Below are 23,544 nucleotides of genomic sequence, written 5' to 3' on the forward strand. Positions count from 1 at the left end.
TGTCCCAGATACTCACAGGCTGAGGCTGCTCTGCAATACAGCAGTTGAAGCACAGCCAGAATTCACTCATGCTCAGTCCAAGGCCTGAGCAAGCACCACGAAGGCTCCAAATCTTCACACAGGAAGCTCCACGATGTGCGCCCTCAAAGTGAGGATGGTCGTCAGATAACTATTTCACTGTGCCTCTGTCTCTGGAGTCAAATGTCACGAGTTGATTGAAAGGGAAGTCTGATTGCTTCTTTTCTCTGCTTCCGGTTCTACAGACTGGTTCCAAGTCAGTGGGAAGGACAGAACAGCTTTGGTCCAGAGCCGGCAGCAGGTCTAGGAAGAGGAGGAGAAATGAGTGAGGTACCCTCGGAGCCATGCATCTTCTGAAGTCTGTAGCACGAGCGATGTTACCTAAAGGCAAGTACTGCGAGTCACGGTGACTTCACAAACTATTTTTTAAGCTATGGCTTGGCCTCGAGGGGGGTCAAGTTTTAATAGTGAAAAAGAAAATCCTTGTTTTCATAGAATATTCTCTAACTATAGACTATGAATTAGTTTAAAAGCATTTTATTTAAAAATCACCAATTAAAATATTATGGTTGCCACACTAAGTTCCACAAAGACTTGCTGGTAGTCCTTTTATGTTTCCCTGAGTCCTCTGTTTTCAGACACGAAGGACCATAGTACCTGACGGATCAATGAACTCTAAGGTAAAGCAGTATAAAACATCAGAAACCGGGGATTTAGCTCAGTGGTAGAGCGCTTACCTAGGAAGCGCAAGGCCCTGGGTTCGGTCCCCAGCTCCGAAAAAAAAAAAAAAAAAAAAAACCCCAAAAAAAAAAAAAAAAAAAAAAACATCAGAAACCTTAAAATGACTACCCATCCTTGGAAATAGAACTGTACCTAGCAGTTAGCTTTCCTTCTGTGGATCCAGCCATTAGGGTCCCTCCCCCACCCAAATGAGTGGAGACACCTCTCACGCTGCCACAGCAAGCCAAGGTGAGTCCAAGAAGTCCTTGTCAACTGACAGAGAAGCAAAGGAAAGAGAGCCAGGGAGGTTCCAGTCATTCCTAAGACCAGTGTCACCTGAATATAAGTTTGCTTTGGTGAGCCCTAAAGTTACATTAAATGGTCTCACACTCCTGGCAACCTACCATGCACATTAGTTGAAGATCCCCAATACTGGATATGTAAGTTGCAAGCCAAGGAAGCCGTAGCAGTCAGCCAGCCATGACCGAAACAATGGTGAGAATCTAAGAGAAGCAGCAGCGTGAATAATAAAGATGGCTCAACAGAGGGAGGCGGCACAGCAGCTACAGCTCCCTGACAAGTTTACTAAAGACATCTGGCTACCCACAAACAAGAGAGAGAGGCGCTGTCAAATATCACTGAGAAAGGACAATCAGACCACAGAAGGGAGGGGCCAACTGCCAGTGGAGCCAACAAGTGAAGGCAACATACACAAGAAAAACAGAAAGCTTAGAAAGATACTGTGGCACAGAGTGAAGAAAAAAGCCACCCTTGAAATGAAAAGACCAAACGCTAAAGATGACTTCATTTGGTTACGAAAAAAGATGTGAACATTTCTGACCCAAATGGTAAAATATAAGTTGAGTATCCACAAACCTCTCAAAGAAGACCCCTAAACTGATAGACTCTGCCATCTCTTAATGACTATCTCATCAGCTTACAGAACTCTGGGGACTAATCAGATTAAAACCCTGCCCTTCCAAAATTAAATAGCACAAAGGTAACACAAAATTCTCTTTATTCTCACCAGTGTAACTGCTACATAAAGTGTTATTTTATAGCATGGGTTAAGTATCCTTTACCCTAACCAGACATACTTTTGAAAGTTCTTCCCTTTGATTTCCTCAATGCTAGAAAGGCTCTAACTCTGCTGAGATGGCACTACTGTCATCTCTGGAAAGACGAGGTCTCTGTGGAGGTGACTGCTCAAGTCACAATGTGATCAGCTACGGAGCAAACAATCCTGGACCTCACAGTTCGTGCAGAAGGCAAACACATTCAAGACTGGAGGAAGAGAAATTCAGCTTTGGTATAATTTAAATACAGACCTTGAAACAAACACTCCTTACTCTACCCAAGAAACCCTTGTCAAACTAACAGAAAAACAAAGGAAGGGGAGCCTTCCAATCATTCTCGAAACCAAGTCTAGAGGTAAGAAGGAGAGATATCAAAACTGAGAAAAAGTTTGAGATTTAATTAGATCAAAGGAAGTCTTTTACTTATTTCTTCTGCCAAATCTTGGTATAAGGAATATACTAGAAAATGAGTTAAATTCACAGTATCCAATGGGCACTTTAAACATATTAAATACTGGGGTTGGGGATTTAGCTCAGTGGTAGAGCACTTGCATAGCAAGCTCAAGGCCCTGGGTTTGGTCCTCAGTTCCAAAAAAAAAAAAAAATTTAAATATTGAAACAGAAGGCCACAGATAAGGCTGACAAGAGAGTGGGTAAAGGCGCTGGCACCAAACTGAGGGCTTCACTTAGATCAAGACACACAGAAGAAGAGACTTTATTCTTGAAAGTTATCCTCTAACTTCCACACACAAGAGCCAAAGTGTCAAAGTCACACACACACACACACACACACACACACACACACACACACACACACACACGAGGTGGAGATAGAACATATAATCTCTAAGAATAAAAAAAAAAGTTTAACTCATATTCGTGTGTGCATGGGCAACCCCCTCGTGTATGCACTCTGTAAAGTAAAAAGTACATCTATTGCCTTAAACACTGATTCTTTACAGTAACAACTCTGAAAATTCTCTTCTAGCTTTCTGGAATGGACGTATGTATGAGTCACCTTACTGTATGAGCGCACAGCAGAACTATCGTCCTTACTGTAACTTGGTGCCCTGTGCTGAAGCATAGCTCCAAACAGGCCGACCTGCCCTTGGGTCCCAGGCCTCAGCCAGGGTCTTGTGGAAACCCCGTCTGCTCACCATGGTGCAGCCCATAGACACAGAGCTCCTCGAGGACTGTCATACCTGTTACTTGGCTAGTCCATGCGTGTCACACGTTCTGGTTTATATATAAGCAGCTAGAACCCACCTTCAAATATTAACTTCTCATTTCCAGGTTCCCTTTGCCCCTTTATTCGCTTGTCTTAAATGGCTACACTGTTTAAATTAACACATGACTTCTTGCTTTACCATCTATAATAACCCTACCAACCCACATTTCCCCAAATGTCACATTTTCTTCACATAGCCAATGCACACTCCTTTAATCCTAGCACTAGGGAGGCAGAAGCAGGAGATCAGCCTGGAGATCAGTGTGAGGCCAGCCTGGACTTGTATCTAAAAAGACAAAAACCAAAATCTAAAGCACCACACCAAAGATGTTTCCTAAGATGCCTTGGGAAATGTCAGTGTGCTTGCCCTCCTCAAATGACATTTTTAGAATTATTTCAGGTGTATGAACCTAAAATATTTATATATAAACATCTTCAAAGAATACTGAATCTGTTGCAAAATAATTCAACATTGTTATTATATTAATAGTAACATTCACTTCTTGAGCTGAAAGTTGCTTAAAATAGTTCCATTTTTAAAACTTTATACTTTTAAAGCTAAGTACTATTACAGAAAACAAAAGGATCAGGAGTTCAAAGTCACCTTCCCCTGTACAACAAGTTTGAGGCCAGCTTGGGCTACATGAGAGTTCCCAACAAAATACAAACCAAAGCAAAACCCTACACTTAAAAAAACAGACCAACTATCCACAGGGGAGCAGAAGCCCAGCAGTGACACAGCCCTGCACATTCCACACATAAGTCAACATCAGACTGGTCCACAGCAGCAGAACTTTCTCCTAAAGCCTAATCTTAAGGGAAGGAAGAGCTGGACACAGTTCAGAAACAGGAACACTGAGTCTGCATAGCACTGTACCAAAGCTAGGAATTTAGACATTGAAGTAAAGACATGGCATGTGCTATGCCTACAGCCGAGTTTAGATGCTGTTCCTGAAAGCGGCATTCCTCTGGCTGTCCGAAGACTTTCAGAAGCTTAAGTATTCCAATCATTTAGAAGAGTTGGCGTGGAGAAGTGACAGGCCCTCGCACCCATCGGATTTCTGTTATAAAACAGAATGCCATGTTTCAGTGACCAGATCTAAATGAAAGCTAAATCAGATGCTATCAGGCACTGCACACCGCATGCTCTTATCTGTCATCAAAATTAAAAATGGCAAATGCAAGACTGAGCTAACATAACAGGGATTTTTTTTTTTTTTTTGGTGGTGGTGGTTTTGTTTTGTTTTGTTTTCCCAAGATAGGATGGCACTATGTTGCCCAGACTAGTTCTGACTTCTGTGCCTCAAGGATTCCCAGGCCAAGTAACTCAGCCTACAAGCACACACTACCACATCTCACAATTAACTACAAAATAGCTTTGAAATCTATCAAGAAGAAAAACAAATTTTAAAAAAAATGTGTATGTGTGTAGGGCATGTGCACATGCATGCAAGTACATGTGGAGGCCAGAAGACAGCGTTAAATCCACTAGCTCTGGTGTTACAGGGCAGGTGGTGTGCGTGTGTGTGTGTGTGTGTGTGCGCGCGCACCAGACAGACAGACAGACAGACAGACAGACAGACAGACAGACAGGAGTCACCCAATGTAAATGGTGGGAACAGAACTAAGGTAGAACTATGCAACCTCTCTTTAGCCCCAAGGGGGAAATTTTTTTTAATTAAAATGGCATATTCATAAAAATAATAATGAATCACAGCTTTACAGATGATTATTCTTGAGAAGCATTATATAAAACAGCACACGGAGAACCATTGCCACAAATTTCAAAAACAGTTTAAACAATATTTGTCTAGAGATACAAAAATAGGTCAAAGTAAAGTTAACAGTCAGGAGGGCACTCAAGGGCAGGATTCCAAACAGAAAAGGATGCACAAAGACTCCTGGACCACTGACAATGTTCTGCCCCCCTCCCGACTCCCAGTTGGGCTAGAATGAAAGCCAGGAGAGCAGTCCATCACTGGCTGTGACCCCAGCCCTGATCTATCTCTCAAACCTGGGTTGTAGCTATAAAAGTATTGTTAACCAGGACATTTGTGCACCATACAACTGTCAATATACGTATTTTTAAAGATTTGTCTTGGGGTTGGGGATTTAGCTCAGTGGTAGAGTGCTTGCCTAGCAAGCGCAAGGCCCTGGGTTTGGTCCCCAGCTCCGACAAAAAAGAAAAAAAAAAGATTTGTCTTTTAATTTAAAAACATTATGTATATTAGGGTTTTTGTGTGCATGTGTGTATATGCACCATGTCTATGGCCTGGGCCCACAAAGTCCAGAAAAGGGAATCAAAATCCTTGGAACTAGAGTTTCAAATGGTTGTGAGCTGTTTTTAGGTGCTAGGAACTGAACCTGGGTCCTCTAGAAAAGCACTGAATACTTTTAACCACTGAACCATCTCTGCAGTCTCTCTTCCTCTCCACTTGCTCTGTGTATGTAATGAGCACAGTGCTTAGGGAGGCCAGAAGAAAGCACCAGATTCCTTGGAGCTGAAGTTAAGATGGTTGTGAGCTATAGACACAGGTGCCAGACCGGACTCACGTACCCTTTAAGAACTCCAAGCATTCCTAACCACTGAGCTACCAATCTAGTCCTACAAGATTATTTTTAAGTGCCCAAACGTTTAAATAAGATATAAACAGTAACAGTAAATGTAATTAGCAGTTGGTCAAATGAACTGATGAGGATCAGAAATGAAAATCCAAAGAATCAAGTAAAGATGAACACCTTTCTTTACTAGTGACATTGAAGGGTTGGGTAAAATTAGGGGAAAGGGTGCCTAACTTACACCAAATGCCAAAGTTGTTTCCTACAGAAGTACAAAGCTATTAACCAATGACAGGTATGACTTATCAATACAGCTCATTCACAGCCAACAGGAGCACAAACTAACTGTCCCACACTAGTTTCGAACAGTTTTGTTTTCAGGTTCTTTCTGTTGTTGTTTTTAATGTTTCATTATGTGTGTGGGGGGTGTGGATGCATGGCTGAGGGGATGTGCATGTAAAGGTCAGAAGGCAATCTCAGGGGTCATTCCTCAGGAGCTATCTTCTGTGTTTGGGGTGTGCAAGTGACAGAGTCTCAAACTGGCCTGGAATGACCCCAGGCTGGGCTGGCTGGACAGCAAACCCCAATATTGGGGGGTGCCACAGTGCCCACAGTTCTATGTTTAAGGTTTAACTTTTCTGTATGAGTACTTTGCTTGCATGTGTGTATATGCACTGGACATGCCAACCTGGTGCCCACAAAAGCCAGAAAAGGGCACTGGATCCCCTGCAGTTGAAGCTACAGATGGCTGTGAGGCTCCATGTGGGTGCTAGGAACTGAACTTGGGTTCTCTAGTACAGCACCAAATGCTCTTAAACTGAGCCCTCTCTCCAGTCCCATATTTTTAGTGGGTTCTGGAAAGTCAAACTTGGGTCCTTGCTTTATCAACTAATCTATCTCCCCAGACTCTTGTTTTCCACATTGCAGGAAAGACCAAGTTACATCAGGTGTCTTCAGTTTTATACCATCAGTGTTTTTTGTTTGTTTGTTTGTTTGTTTGTTTGTTTGTTTTGAGGCAGTCTCTTACAGAACCTAGAGCTCATGAACTCATCTAGACTGGTTGGTCAGGGAGCCCAAAGGATAGGACCCTTAGCCCTGGGGTTATAGGCATACACTGCTGTGCCCTTTTGGCTTCTACTAAAGACTGGGGATTAAATTTGATCTCCAATGCTTGCACAGTCAACACTTTGCCAACGCAGCCATCTCCCAAGCCCCTGTTTTCAGCCTTTTCAGTTAGGGTCTTATGAGGCCCAAGTGACCCTGAACTTACTAGCAAACTAAGGACTGCTTGAGAGTTTCTGGTTCACTTCCTTTTTTCCTTTAAGATTTATTCATTTATGAATGTCAGCTGTCTTCAGACACACCAGAAGAGGGCACCAGATCCCATTACAGATGGTTGTGAGCCACCATGTGGTTGCTGGGAATTGAACTCTGGACCTCTGGAAGAGCAGTCAGTGCTCCTAACCACTGAGCCATCTCTCCAGCCCTCTGATCCACTTCCTACAAGCTAAATTTATAGGAGTGGCAACGTGCCCAGTTTGAAATTGTTCTTTGAACATGATTTGTAATAACTCTTGGAGGAGTTTCCAACTCACATATTAACAGATCCACTTCTGTGTGGTTAACCAAAAGTCCAAAGAAGCCACTGTTACTGAACTAGTCTCAAAGAGCAGAGAGGAGTGCATGCAATTACAGAAACAGTATTTTACTCCTGCTTGAAATGACCAGTTAGACATTAGTCTTTCCCACTGATTGGTGTAAATGGATGACAGACTAAGTTCAATATTTAACAGGGCTGGAGAGATGACTTGGTGGTTAAAATGGCTCGCAGAGTTCAGTTCTCAGCACATATGTTGAGTAGTGCCTGTGCCTTCAGTTCCAGGGGACACAACTCCCTCTTCTGGCCTCTGTGGGCACTATCCACACTAAGCAAACGAATGCATGAATGGACAGACGGATACATGTATGTAAATTTTTAAAAGTTTTAAATCATGTTCATATGCTGACAAGTGTGAAGAGTTTTTATTTTGGAGGAAACACAGGAGTAGAAATCCTACATCAAATTTCAAGCACAGAATGAGTTTTACTTTCTAAGAAGCTGTCCACCACTTTTGCAAACTGGTTTTATCACCTTACTTCCTAACAGTGATGTGTAAGAGTCCCACTGCCCCACATCCTGCCATTCTCTACACTACAGCCAGCGTGGCTCATCTTACTCATTACAGTGGACAGTAGTGTCCCTCGGTTTTAGTTTACCCTCTTCTGATAACTAATACTATTAACGGTATTTTCTTTTAAAAGGGGTCTTAATATCTTTGTATGTACCCATGTGCGTGAATGCTGTGTGCGTGTGAGTACCTGCAGATCCCTTGGATCTGGAGTCACATGTGGTTCTGTGCCATGGGAAACTGAATACAAGAGAAGTGAGCACTCTTGGCTGCTAAGCCATTCTTCCAGCCTCATTCGATGTTTTCACATTTGTTGATATTCACACACCTTGCTCAGCTCTGTATTTTCAGATCTACCGCACATTTTTAAAAGATAAAACTTTTATTATTTCTAACTATGTGTATGTGTCTCCATGTGAGTATGTCCATGCAGAAGTTCTGAACAGCAGGGTGCAGAAGCTCTGAGCCCCAGAAGGCTGTGAACTGCCTAGGTGTGAGAACCGATCTCTTCAGATTCCCAATGCCCATTTTAAAATTTTAGTTATGTTCTATTACTGTAATCTCAATTCCATTTTAATTAAACCAAGTTCTTTATATACTCTAGAACAAGTCCCTTGCCCACTACATACATGAGTATTTTTTTCTGATCTTTTTCTTTCATACAAATGTCTTTTGGAGAGAGGCTAGCTTACATGAACTCTGATACATCAGCTCTATCTTTTATGATTTATGTCCTGCCTAAGAAATTTTGATGTATTCCTCAATCACATAGACTGTCCATTTATTCTAGAACTCCTAGGTTTAATTTTGTATCTATACTCCAATTTGTAGCCCAATTTGTCCCCCTGCACTTCCAGCTCCACTGAGGTAAGACCTGCAGTTGGGACGGAAGTGCCCTGCTTTTACTGTTAGTTTTTGAATTCCATCCTACTTCTGGGCTCCCTCTATTTCCACATACACTTTAGAATCAGTCTATCACTGCGAAGTTTGACTGTTTTTCCTTTTAACTCTTTTGTGAATTAATCATGACTGGAGGCTTGTTTTTCCTATGTAAGCCCAGTGTTTCCTATAAAGTTTGCATATACTATTGTTTAGATAGCCACAAAAATGCCTAAGTTCAAGTATGAATGTTAACTTAATTAATTGGCTTAGAATTATTATACCACATGGACAGGATACACCCATTCACACTGAACACTGGTATGTAGAGGAAAGGTTAGAAAGGAGCATGGAATGCTGGTTTACGATTGTAACAGCTGGCTAGTGCTAGTGTTAGCGAAGGCCAGCCTGGGCTACACAGCAATGTCCAACAAACTGGCTTAGAACTGCAGAAAATTCATCTTTGTAGATCTTATTTTGCTGCTCTAGGAAATGATTTCATACTAGTGTATTCATATCTCTATGATCCATGTGAGGATTGAGTAAGTAAATACAGACTGCCTAGAAATGCGGTTGGGAAGTTTGCAGAGCTGTGTGTTTAACACCTTTCCTAAGTAACTGTTTTCATTACTGTTGCTATGCTACTACTGTTGCCCTTGTTACCATTTTCTTCTTTGGCTTTCTCAGTGCTACCCTAGAAGAATGGACAAAGACTGTCCTGGCCAGGCTCCCTCTCTTAGATTGAGCAACACATTAAAGAGTATCTACCTACATTTATATTTAAAAGAGAAAATATAGCAAAACTGGTATCAAGGTACAGAGAAAATAAACCAATCAAATTAATTCTTCCTTTTTATAGCAAGGTCCTAATATCATCCAAGGTATTTTAAATGTATAATTTATACATCCACATCATATATTAATTTTACAGAGAACTCTCAGTAGATAGTTGAACTAGTAAATCTAACTTGGTTACTTTATCAATTAATAAGTCTCACTAAACAACTGCATACTAAATTGATTTGTCACATTTTCTCCTCTAAACACAGAAGGCTCTGGATGTCCAAGGCATAAAGGTTTAGAAGGGAATGATATTCAATATCGAGCTACTCCTAGCACATCTACCAAGCAAAAGAGGACGTAACGGAGCAGGCCTCACAAATGAGTGGTGTGTGTAATCCATGCCTCTTGGCCGGGCAAGGAAATCCCTATCAGTCCCTTGGGATGTGAAAGCCAGTTCAACACAAACTGCAGTGGCTTATCTGGGTGTAAACAAGGCAAGGTGGAGGACAGCTTTAATCCTGTTTCAGATTACTCCCCAGAGACAAACGATCACTTGGACTTACACTCCATTCCTATGTGCCTGGTGCCAAGTGCCTCAGACTTGTCAACTTGATAAATAAGGCATTTCGGCCATCAAATGAGCTTTTGGATGGAAACCTTTTTTTTTTTTAAATAAAATAATCTGTGACAACAGAATTACACCACACTCTATATGGAGTTTTCTTAGTTACTTGAAACATTTTTCAATGTAAATTGCTTTTCCATTTATTGTTTTATGTCTATAAATGTTTTGCCTGAGAGATCTGAAAGGGGCACTAGAAAGGAACTAGAATGATACAGAGTTGTAAGTAAACCACCAGCCATCTCTGCAGCCCCCTATTTGAAACTCCTTCACTAGAAACACTATCCTCTTTCTAGTGCCACCTCTCTCTCTCCTCATCCCTCCTACATTCTTTATTGTGAGGCTTCTTTAGCCTCAATTGTCTTGCCTAGGCTGACCTAGACTCCTGGGCTTAAGCAATATTCTCACCTTCGTCCCCATGGTAGTGAGGACTGTACACACACCACCATCAGGCTTAAGTTGTATGTTTTTAACAAAAATCTGCATCCAACTGTATTACCCAAATTAACATTGTAGTTGAAGCAGACAACTGATAAGCAGTTTCTACAGAGAGTATAGCATCTGGCTTAGTGTGGATGCTCCATCTTTTCTTAAAGGGAAGGAGAGGGACAGGACGAGGAATAGGCACTAGTCATGAGAAGGCTGGGACAGCCTATGCCTACAGTCAGAAGGGAGTGATGGCACACCAGAGGCTAAGGCAAGACTCTGAACTTGAAGGCTACATGGTGATACCCAGTCCCCCTAAAAGAAAATCATTTTTAGGGGACAGGGAGAGGGTTCAGAGGATAAGAGTGATTGCTGTGCAAGCATGAGGACCTGAGGTGATCCTCTACACACACAGAAAAGGCCCACACACCTGTGACCTGTGCACTGAGGGGGGTGAAGACAAGCAAACTGATGGGGTTTGCTGACCAGCTAAACTGCAAAGTCAGCAAGTCCAGTGAAAGACTCTGCCTCAGGGGAATAAGGGAGAAATCTGTTTTCCTGATGATCTTCCTCTGGCATGTGCACACGCGCACACGCGTACACACACACACACACACACACACACAAACTAAAAATCAAGAAAACATGACTTAGATTTAGATAATACTATATACACTGTTTAACAATTACTCATTAGCCATACTGCACATACCATGTCATGTAGCCATCTTGTCTGATGAAGCGGCAGCATAGCCCAGGACTCAGTCAGGATCCTTACAAACAGCCCACAGGTATTGGGCATACTCATTAAGCCCACAGGTATTGGGCTACTCACTAAGCTACAGGAGAAACCATACTCTAGTGTGAACTCCTGCCCACATGCCCTGATGGAGAGAGGTTAAAGTTCAAGTCACGCAAACAGTAACTCTGAGGGTCGGTCAGAGAAGACCTCCATCTAGACAGGCTGTTGACTGTTATATACAATTAACTGGGGGAATCTAAATGTTAGACACAATGTGTCATATATAACTATAATTTAAGGTAGCAGTGAGCTAGACTTTATTAAGACGCCTGATGTATCTGAATTGCCATTTCTTCATTCCCAGGATAAGGATAGCATTTGCCTCTTAGGATTATGAAAATTAAAATAAATGATAATCCTTTTCACAATGTTTTTAGTATGTGTAAACAACTCAAGTGTTGTTTAACTCCTTTTGGGGGAGGTTTATAATATATTTGGAGTTTTCTGTTTTAAAAGGAAATTTACTAACACTAATTAATTTTTTTTAAACCAATCAAAGAAAATGAGCTGGACATGGAGTCTCTCTGTCTGTAATTCCAGTGCCCAAGTGACAGTCAGGATGATTCAGAATTCAAAGGACAGCAGAGCTGCAGAGATCCTGTTTGGGTGTGAGGGGTTGCTGGGAATCAAACACAGGGCAGGAAAGGATTCAATACAACTTAATGGTAATAAAAATTTAAAAAAAATTAAAGCAGCACTTCAATTTTAACAACTTGTCGGATGTGGTCAGGAACCAACTATTATGTCCAAAGAATGAAGTAAACCACTGGCTCCTTGAACCCAGGACTTGCCCTGTCCAGTGGGAATCCACAGCACAGCAGAAAGGGAAGGTGGAAGTACAAGGGAAAGGAGCCCATGACCTGTCAGGAGCCCATAACCCATCATCATGCTTTGTCCAGGCTATAAACAGAACTGAAGCACATTAAACTATATGTAAAGACTGAATGGGAAACTTAACTATTGAGAGATTCTTGAGGGCACTAATTAAAAATAAAAGTCATGGATTTTCAGGAGAGAAATAAAAAAGAATAAAATATGAAAACCCACAGGGGAAGATGACAAGTTTAAAATACTCACTGCTTCTAATTAAAGAAATGTTTGGCACCTCTCTAGAGAAGCCCATGGAGGGCATTCTAGTATATTTCTCCACATGTCTCTCTTGGTCTTTCTTAATGCTGTGCTCAAATATATATTAAAACTATTTTTTATCAGGTGTTGGCGCATGCCTTTAATCCCAGCACATGGGAAGCAGAGGCAGGCCAATTTCAAGTTCCAGGCCAGTCTGGTCTACAGAGTGAGTTCCAAGATAGCCAGGGCTACAAAGAGAAATCCTGTCTTAAAACAAAACAAACAACAACAACAAAAACAATCCACAACCTGCTCAAAAAATAAATAAATAAATAAAGCCCAAATGGCAACTACTGTGTCATATGTATTCCACTTTCACTTTAAACTGTGATTGTGTTCAGTATTGGGAAGGGAACAAGGAAAATGTCTGAGGTGATTGAAATGACAACAGCCCCCACAGGCTCATGTTTGATTACTTGTTCCCCTGATGGTAGAACTGTTTGGGAAGGATTAAGAGGTGTGACCTTGTTCAAGGAGGTGTGTCACTGGGGACAGGCTTTAAGGTTTCAAAAGACCAGTGTCACTCCCAGTTTGCTCTCTGCCTCCTTTTGGGGTTCAAGTTTTGAATGTCAGCTGCTGCTCCAGCCACCTTCTACTTCTTTTTTTTTTTTTCCTTCGGAGCTGGGGACCAAACCCAGGGCCTTGCGATTGCTAGGCAAGCGCTCTACCACTGAGCTAAATCCCCAACCCCCACCTTCTACTTCTTTCCATTCACTACCCCATCTTAACCTCTAACCTTCTGAAGCCATCAGCCCCAGACAAACTCTTCTGTGAGTTGCCTTGACTGTGGTATCTCTAAGGTACTGGCAAACCACATATATGTGAATTTCACTCCTTTTATGAAAACAACCTAAATTTTCACCAATAGTAATCTATAAAGAACTCAAAAGAAAGAAAACTTCACATGGATAAAAATTCTTCACTGAAATACTTAAGACAAGATCAAAAACCTTGGAACAACCCAATATCAAGTGGCCAAGTAGTTCCAAGGCACAGCTAATGACAGCTTTTGCAGCCATGTCAGTGTTAAATAAAATTTTGTTGTTTTGTTTTTAACTTTATCTGCATTTACTTCACACTGAGCTTTTGTCTCTTCAGTTTCTTCTGTGCAACCTCCTCTCCTAGCTTTGGAACAATCTGTTCCTTCTCAGTGACGATCGTCTCAGTGTGGCGGGGCAGCTCATGTATGGGTTAACCCAGCCATGAGCGCTGTAGGTTCACCGCTGCATCTCAGGTAGGTGCTGTGTTCACCCGCATGTGTTCAGTGACAGAGAATCTACATCTGAACCCTTAAGTTCAGCGTTACTTGCTGCACTTTTAAGCATGTGCAACAAAAATTCAGCACACCATTTTGGCCACCGTCCCTGTGCCCAGCCTCACTGTTTGGCCTGGGCACACCTACCGACTCCACCATTATACCACCAGAATGGCACACACTGCTTCTTTAAAGTGACATCCTTCAGATACTTGGTGGCTTTGCAGATATGCATACCCTTGATGGCCTGGGCAGTTTCCTGGGTGTTCTTAAAGTGAACACAAAGGTTTGAACCTCTTGATTTGCATGATTTTGTGGGGTTTTCTGGGTCAAGAGTAGCAACCATCTCCACAGGTCACCTGTGAACACGACAGCTCTGGCTGGTTACAGGAAGAGGAAGCTTGCTTGTCTTTTTAAAGATACTTATTTTTACTTTATGTGTATGAATGTTTTACCTGCATGTATGTCTGTGCACCCTCAGACACCAGAAAAAGGCATCAGATCCCTCGGAACCTGAATTGCAGAATGCTATGTGCTGCCATGTGAGTGCTGGAACCTGAACCAAGATTCTCTTAAAGACAGCCATTGAGCTGTCTCTTCAGCAACAAATATTATCTCTAAAACATCTGATAAATCTTATACCATGTTTTGAAGACATCCGGATTTCACAAAAAATGGGCAGCAACAATTACATTTTAGATATAATTCACAGAAATAAATATTAACTTGAAAGGATAGATTTTTTTATACTCAGACTATAATACAGCTTTTATGACAGCTTTTGTAGCTTTTAAATAATAAACTATATGTGGAAGATTCCAACATCTTCCACACAACACAAAGGACTGGCCTATGTCTGTGAGTGCTTTATGTTTTCATCTGTTTCATTAGCACAGCTCCACAGGAGACCACTGATGGCCTGTTTCTGGAAATCTGCCCCAATTCTTCTTACCAGGCCTTGTTGCCAGGGCTGCAGCTGCACAACCAATTCTTATTAAAATGGGGTCTTTGAAATGCTGCTCTATGGAAAAGGATATAAAGGATTTCATTATCTCTTCTCAAAACTCACAGTGTGGATTATGCTCCACCTTCCCTTCCCTTCCCAGGCCCACAACCACTCACGTCCCTTTCTGCCAACTTAAACACCAAAGACAAAGGCAGAAGCAGCCCAGCCGTATGAACAGTGTGCGGAGTCATGACAGAGAACACAGCTCAGCACTGAACCTTAGCCTAGCAGGTTATTTCTCAAATGAGTGTAAAATCAGTGATGGGGCCATGAGCGACAGTCGCTCTCATGCTTAGATGTGTCTTGAGAAACTTCCAAAGAGAAAGCACTTGGGGAAAAGACCCAGTGCTCTCTAAACCCAAGAATCATTTCACAAACAGAAATGGGAGAAGTGAAAGGACTCCCTCACTCTGCTATTGTCCTAAGGGCCCTGACAGCTGCTGGGAGGAGAATTTTATGGATGGGTTTTTTCTCTTCCATGTTCATTAGGACCACATGCCCTGTGCCTCTCTCAATAAACTTCTAAACTGCTGGCCAGCTCACGAGAGGCAATTTATGACTAAATTTATCTTTTAAGAAACATTAATGTAAATTTATGAAGATTAGTTATTTTCAACTGAATGTAAACCGTTAAATACTCAAAGGCAAAGTAAAAACCAAGGCCACATTTTTATTAAGCAACATTTTCAGTGTTGGTAGGGCACTAGAATTTTTGTAGCACTAAGAACTTTACCATACCAATGATTTTAAAGACAGGAATTTAGACTGGGAGCATTCCTGGGAGTCTACTGTAGTCTGTTCCCCAGCAATGTACTTACAGTGTGAGAAGGCAGGAAAGGAGAGTGTGGACACTCTCCCCCAAGGACCCAATTACACATGTGCTTCAGGGCAGAGAAAAGAGGCTCAGTGAGGTCCAGATATAAACACACACAGTTCCTGGCATTTTATCCACTGCAATCAAAGCCGAGTCAGTGACTTCAGTGTTTTTAACACAGTCGGATTCATATTAAACAACTGCTTTCCCTACGCTTTTCAATTCTAATAGCTGTCCAGCTCCACACAAAGTGTTCACTCTCAGTATTGGCAAAAGAACTTTAAAATACTTTGTTTTTTATGAGTTTTGCCCTTAGTACATTCTACTTTTAAAAAGTTGACACAGTTGCCAGCTTTAAGTTCCCCTTAATTTTAGAGAAACAGTATTTTTATTTTATTTAAAGTGCTTCCAAAAGACCCTCCAGAACTCTTAGGTTCCCTGTCACTGCAGGTGTTGACTGCCTGGTGGGAAACACCCTTCCTCCAGAGGAGGTCTGTGATCTCTGAGACTGTGCTGGAAGGGTCTCTTATCTCAACCATCCTCATTCTGTTATATAGTGGGTCACACTGTAGAGAGGATAAACATGCTTCTATCCAGAGAAAAAAATTCAGGTCTTTTCTTCCCTTCCCCTTTCCTTTCCTTCTTCCCTTGCCGCCACCGCCTCCTCCTCCTCCTCTTCCTCCTCCTCTTCCCCCCACATCCCCCCACTTCCCTCCCTCCCTGTCTCTTTTGAGAAAGGGTCTCTCTATGTAATCCTGGCTATCCTGGAACTCACTTTATAGACCAGGCAGTCTCTGCCTCCCAAGTGCTAAAATTAAAGGCATACTCCACCATACCGAGCTCCCAGTAGATTTTTAATAATTAAGATTAGGCTATCAAAGTGGCTTTTTTTTTTTTTTTTTTTTTGGGTTCTTTTTTTCGGAGCTGGGGACCGAACCCAGGGCCTTGCGCTTCCTAGGCAAGCGCTCTACCACTGAGCTAAATCCCCAACCCCTCAAAGTGGCTTTAAGAGTAGACAACCACTGGCTGATTAAACGGATGAAATGTGGAATGTATTGTGACTAACTAGAAGACAGTCATGAGATGATAAACCACCATCACTGGGAGAGAAGAGGAAACCATAGGCCATGGAAGGCTATGCTTAACCTGAAAATCAAAGCCACACCCTAAAACCACACTAATACTGAAGGGGAGAACTCCAACAAAATAGACTGACTGCTGCTGAGTGCTAAGAACACGAAGTAGACTGGTTCTGTGGACGTCATTTCGATATCTAGCCATCAGTGGACAGACTTACCACTCATCAATGGGGCCACTCACTCAGCTCTGAGTGGAGACTACGCTGAAAGACACACAGGCGACTCTGCAGACTCATTAGCAGTTGTTCCTTGAAGACATCTTCTCATTTGGTTTCTGTGTTTCACTCAACACTGGCGCTATCTGAAAACAAAAGCATGTAGTTAGGAGGGGAAAGCTGCAGGGAGCAATTCTCCCTTCTATATAATTAACTGATACAGATGAAAACTGAACTCAAATGCTAGAGCTCACTTAAACGCCAAGTTTACACAAACAACCTACTTTTTAATGCCTGGAATGTGCTTATTACACAAAGCCCTCACCCTTTTCTCATCATATAGACTGACTGTTGCCTCCATGCCATGCAATGTAGAACTCAGACCAAAGGTGCCCACTACACAGAATCCAGGTGACAAGTCTTCCATGGACACAGTATGTCAAAGGACACCTGTCTACATGAACAAATCTGAAGACTTCACCAAAAACACAGATCTCTAATCTCTCTTGAAAAATGAAATCAAACAACCTAAGGTCTGCTCCTACAAGGAGCGCCATCAGATTGAATAAACTGCCACCTCTCGATGGGCGTGGGCTCTGTGGCTCTCCACAGATACCTCCTGCCGCTCTCTCCACTGTAACTCAGTTCCCAGCTACCTGTCTGGACCTGATAAGCATCTGAACTTTCAAACTCTGCTATATATTCTTAATAGCTCACAGAGCACGCTATATTATTGTCAAAGTCAAATGTGTTTTCCAGATTTGGGAACATAAGATAACGTGAGATAAAAACATGAACTTTGAGTCAGAAAGCTGCAGGTTTGAGTTCTAACTCTGAAAATGGGTAGCCTATAGTAAAGCTTAGCAATTCCTTCATACACAAGCATCCAGAGAAACACATAGCACACTAAGCTACAGTGAGCCTCAAATCTAGCATGGACAAGCTCGACTGCTGATCTAACCACTACTCCCTCACTCTGCTCAGGGGCACCATAACTCACATATGTCATTCCATCCAAAGTCTTCACCCCCTAAAAGCATTGCCACGAGAAGTCATTCTCTTCCAATTCCAGCCATTCAAACAAACAATTCCTCCCTAGACATCAACTGCTTTGTTGAAACTGTCTGTATATTCAACCCTTTAAACTGTGGTAGGCTGGGGATGTATCTTGGTTGGTAGGGGTGCTTGCCTTGCATGTTCAAGGCCACAGGTTTAACCTTAGTACCAAAAACTAGAGCAAAAATAAATACTAAGTGTGTCTCCCAAATGCTGCTGGTATAAGCTTGAAATGCACAGCTATTTTTTAATTGTGTAATTCCTTTAAAAATACACACACACTGTCATACAATGTAACCACTGCATTCCTACATATTTATCTAAAGAAGCAAAAGTGTACATCTGTAAAATTATTTACAGCATTTATTTGTAACAGATGATAAAATGAATAAGCAAAAAAAAAAAATCAGTCCTCTGAAGCTGTATCTATACTCTGAGTTCCTATACTACAAAATACATTACGTTGTATAGGGTTTTGGGTCTGGCTAATATTGGTGAGTGACGTTTTTATTTATTTGTAAGTCTTTTTATAAATACAAGTTTATACATTTTTAAAAAATTGAAATGCACCTAACTCACTATGTAAACGAACAGGAAACCTGATGAACTGGCAGAACAAGCAGCTGAGCCTCACCCAATCACAAGCAGGCGAACTTCAGCCAAGCACAGGCTGCCAGCAGATCAGACCACACCCAAAAAGGGTAGAGCTAGATGGAACACTACTGTACTTCCCTTTTCTGTCTTAAAATACTCAATCAGTTAGACAAAACTCTGGATCTTTTATGACTATGAGAATTACCTAATTCAGAAAAATATCTCTGTAACTCAACTTTACTTAAATTGCCTTTTTTTTTTTTTCAAACAGCAAAACCCAGGAAACAACCCCAATTGCCTGTGGATAGGTGAATGGATAAACAGGAATATACCTCATTCAGGAATTTGCAGCCATGTGCCACATGAGCCCTAGGGTAACTGTGAATGCAACCTGGTACAGAATTGCAAACTGACTTAACACAGTATGAGATTGTGTGTGTGTGTGTGTGTGTGTGTGTGTGTGTGTGTGTGTGTGTGTGTGTGTGTGTGTGTGTGTGTGTCTTAGCTCCCGGGTTCTCAATGATGAACTTTGCAGAGGACAAGAAGTAGATTGAACATGCCTGGTTTTAACAGTGAATGAACTGCTGTAGGGTTGTGGAGATGGCTTAGCAGGTAGAGAGCTGCCGTACGAGAATGGAGACCTAAGTATGCTGGCCAGCACACACGAGCTAGATGCAGGGGCACACGCCTCTAACCCCAGTGGTGAGGGTGCCAAGACAGGTGGACTCAGGGGACGCGCCAGCCAGCCATACAGCCAAAATGCCAAGCTCCAGGTTCACTGAGACTGCTTCAAAATAGACAACAGTGAGATGGCACACTAGGTAAGGCCACTTGCTGTCACATCTAAGTTCAACCTCAGGCACCCTCACAGTAAAAGAACCAACTGCCCTCTGACCTCCACACATGTGTACATATAGACCATACACCTGAATGTGCGCGAGCGCGCACACACACACACACACACACACACACACACACACATTAGTAAATGTAGTTTTTTAAGATATAGTAACAAAGAAAAATAGCATATCTCTGGCTTTTACATATTAACATATGAAATACACAGATCACACATGAACAAAAATAATTAACTACTAAACATATATCAACACAGATAAATCAAAAAATAATTATACTTCATCAAAAACCCACCCAGACTGACTACACAGGCCTATGATAGAGCACTTGGTTAACATACACAAAATCCAGGATTTCTTCTCCATCACTGAGGGAAACACACACACATGCACATACACATGCACACATTAACACATGTACACACAGTATGCTTTAAAATCCAGTTATATAAATTCTAGAAAACAAAAACTAATTTCTGGTAACAAAGAGCAGATGTATCAACTGCCTGGCAATAGGTGTGAGGAGGTAATGAAGAGGACCACAAAGACTGAACGCAAACTAGCACTGGGGTGACATATATTGTCATTACAGTGCTTTTTGTGGTGCTAGGGCCACACCACAGCCTTGGGCACCCAGGCAAGGTCTGGCCCACTGTTTGTTCCCAGCCTCAGATTTTCAGTAGCTCAAGTGTGGTGTCACTTCATGGGAGAGAGAGAGAGAGAGAGAGAGAGAGAGAGAGACAGACAGACAGACAGACAGACAGACAGACAGACAGACATAGATATCTATATATCTATATATAGATATCTACATATACATATATATATCCCCCCAGCCCATCCCCTTCTTCTTCTATAAGGGTGTTCCTTCCCCCTCCCCAACCACCCCCTTTCCTGCCCCCCCATTCCCCTACACTGGGGGAGGGTCCAGCCTTGCCAAGACCAAGGGCTTCTCCTCCCACTGGTGCCCAACAAGGCCATCCTCTGCTACATATGCAGCTGGAGCCATGAGTCAGTCTGCGTGTAGTCTTTGAGTAGTGGTTTAGTCCCTGGGAGCTCTGGTTGGACAATATTAAAATGTGCAATTATTCTATTATAACCAATTGCTCACTGCAGATTGATAATGAATGTCAAGACTGATTTCCACAGAAAGCTGGACATTTTCAATATATCAAGCTTGACACACGATCACAATCTTTTCAGAAAAGTTTTTCAGAAATGTGTATAATGCTAAGTAAGTACCAAAACACTAGTTGCCGATCACAGAGAAAGCATGTGCTAAACAGTACTGGATCCTTGTGTAATTGGGCACTCTCTAAAAGAAAATTCAACAGACTTATTCAATCCCAGTCAGTACAGCTCCTTACTCCCTTAGTATATTCTGTAAGAATCAAATATTTTTAATCATTTCACTGTCAGCTAAAACTACACTTTAGTGTAATCACACAAAGAACATTCATGAACCTGTTACTGGCATGTACTAGATTCTCCTTAGAACTCTGGAGGAGCCACGAAGCTACAGAAAATCTACCTTACGACCTGGCGTGTGGTGGTGCCTTTGTACCACATTAAATGCCACCTTTCCCACCTGCCTGTTGTTCACCATGAAGAGACAGAGCACCCTGTATTACTTCTCTAGCTCAGTTTGAGATTATAGCACTCTCTGCATAGAAACTTCTGTTTTCCAAGGTATGCATCAGAGTGCCATGAATAAAAAAAGGATTATTTTTAAACACATTCAGGCAGTCACAGAAAAGTTAAACATATTCTCCTCCACCACCCAGCAAGACAGGATGGATAAGGAGAAACAACTGGAACACTGTTCTATGTCCCGCTGTCCTGCGTCAGTGTCTACTATCAGGACTGTGGGGAGTAACTAAAGACCCATTAATAGCAGAAACCCAGGTACGACTCCTTTTAATCCTTATACCCTCTTACAAGTTTTAAGTACCAATCCCCTGTAGCTCAAAAATCGTAAGCTTAAACTGATCAAATGTAAGGGAGAGTCCTAGGTCTTACTAAAAAAATTTTGCTTAGTTCCCACTTTTCCCAAATGGATAGAAACTCACATTAGCAGGACTTGATCCTATTAAATTACTTCAGATAATCTAATAAAAAGTATATACTAACAAATTGGATGTGGTGGCACAGGTCTTTAATCACAGCACTTGAGAGGCAGAAGAAAGAAGTGCCACTTAATTCAGTATAATGCTTGACACACACGACTAACATTTTTAAATATTTCATTATGCTACAAATGAAATCACAAAACCTTGTAAAAGGACTGTCCATCACAGTCCAGTCTACACAGTTTTCATGGCCATTCCTTTCTCTATCTCAATCTAGTTCAAGTAACAAATTACACCGAAATTCTACCCAAGCATAAATTACATGAGCACCCTTGTTTATAACTGAAATGCCTTCAGACTTTCCCTGTATTTCATTTTTCAAGTGTTCTTTCACCCCTCCTTCTGTGGATCAGTGCCACACTAGACAGGCGGCATGGGAATTCTCCATCCTCTTGCTTCTGCCTCCCAAGAGCAGGATTACAAAGTGTGCTGGCTCCCAGCTTCCCTCTTTGGTGACAGGTTCCCTGTGCTCTACCATGACCTGTTTCCAACCCAGGCCCCAAGTCTAAATCTCCTCTTTAATCTCACACTTTGGGACAGTATTATGTTTTCCAAACTTAATCTTTCTTACATTTCCATTTGAATTCCAAAATAAAGGTCAGTGATCTAAAAATATGAACACTACCATAACAGATTATAAGTTTACCCCTTCAGAAATAACTGCTTTTTAATGGCAACTCCTAGAAAGGCTGCGTTTCAACCCGAAGGGAAATGCTAATAATGGGAATTTAGGAACTGGGGTAAGCCGAATGGAGCTCGCTCAGTGAGGGCAGCTTTCACTCTTCCGATTAAATAGTTTAGGCAGATTTGTACTTGCTTACACATTAATACTGGAGTCCTTTCAGTCCATAAAGGCTCCTTAACTTGTCTCCATCAGCCCAGAGTTCACGGGGCATATGTATATTGACGATGTGTATCGGTGATTCTCAAACCCACATTCCCAGCCTGAAGCTCTGCAGCCCACATGTTCTTTGGTGTAAATGCGCAGTCTACAGCAGGCAGCACATCACACAAGGTGTGTGCCCTCACTCCACACACCTCAACTCAACTCCACTTTCCTTACCCCTCTCCTACCTCAATTCTACCCACCTTACTTTATTCTATTCTCTCACTTCTACCTCGTTTCCCAAGCAAAGAACAAGAGTATCACTCCCGACTCCTGTCTTTCTGCCTTGACCTTCAAGGCCAAACCAAGATCTCGCCTAACTATTTTTACAATCTATTTAATTCCAGATCTGCAGCCACTAGTAAAAGTGATTGCCACCAAGCCTGACAATCTGAGTTACAGACCAGGACCCACTTACTGGGTAGAAGAGACCCTTTAGTAAACTGTCCTCTGACCTTCACATGCATGCTATGGCATACTCAGAACCCCTCCTCCCTAAGACAGGCAGACATAGACATAAACATATACATACACATATGAACAGGCAAACATACATTTTTTAAAACTCTAAAACAGAATCCGAAAGTAATTTAGCATATGTGTCTTTTGTTTGTTTGGCTCTGGGGTGGTTTCTTGTTTTGTTGAGATCTCTAGCAGGCCAAGCTAACCTCAAACTTGCCATGTAATGTCAATGAATGGGTCTCGATCTCCTCCTGAGTTTCCAATTTCCATCTCCCAGGTGCTAGGATTACAGGGCTGGGTGTGCCACCACTCCAGCATTACTTTGATTTTTGTGGAACAGGCTCTCCCTATTTAGTCTAGGCTAGCCTTAAAGTCACTGTGTAGCCCAAGCCAGTCTTGAGTTCGAAATCCTCCTGGCCTGGGATTATAGGTAGGTATGCACCATCAGACACAGTAGACACACAAGACACACAGCAAATCAAAACCACGCAGTCAGCTGTCGTTTCATTAAACATGGAGGGCATGAAAAAACACACTAAAATGAGCTTTCAGTTCCCTATTAAAGCACTGTTAGAGAAATATTTAAGATTGAGTAATGGTAACACAAGACAGGCTAGAGAGATAGCTCAGCAGTTAATAGCACTTCTGAGGACTCAAGTTCAACTTCCAACCTCCATGTGGTGGTTCACATCTATCTTGACTCCAGTTCCAGAAGATCTGATGCAAACCCCTCATAAACATAAAATAAAACAAATCTTAGAAATAAATATATAATAAGAGCA

The 23,544-nt window shown here is 41.9% G+C and overlaps 2 protein-coding genes across 5 annotated transcripts in view; one reads left to right on the forward strand and one right to left on the reverse strand.

Moving 5' to 3' along the window:
* The window catches only part of Rapgef6 (Rap guanine nucleotide exchange factor 6), a 449,393-nt gene that overhangs the window by 201,706 nt on the left and 224,143 nt on the right, over positions 1 to 23,544 (forward strand). The window lies entirely within an intron of this gene.
* The window catches only part of Cdc42se2 (CDC42 small effector 2), a 71,954-nt gene that overhangs the window by 21,361 nt on the left and 27,049 nt on the right, over positions 1 to 23,544 (reverse strand). For 2 of the 4 annotated variants that reach the window (XM_087574503.1, NM_001126089.2), the window contains 2 exon segments: positions 16,782 to 16,924; positions 17 to 321 (listed from right to left, as the gene is read on the reverse strand). In XM_087574503.1, the coding sequence (XP_087430629.1) occupies positions 17 to 70 (54 nt within the window). In that variant the 5' untranslated portion in view covers positions 71 to 321; positions 16,782 to 16,924. 4 annotated transcript variants of the gene reach the window in all.

Source organism: Rattus norvegicus, chromosome 10, assembly GCF_021556685.1.
Source record: "Rattus norvegicus strain SHRSP/BbbUtx chromosome 10, alternate assembly SHRSP_T2T, whole genome shotgun sequence".
Classification (NCBI taxonomy): domain Eukaryota; kingdom Metazoa; phylum Chordata; class Mammalia; order Rodentia; family Muridae; genus Rattus; species Rattus norvegicus.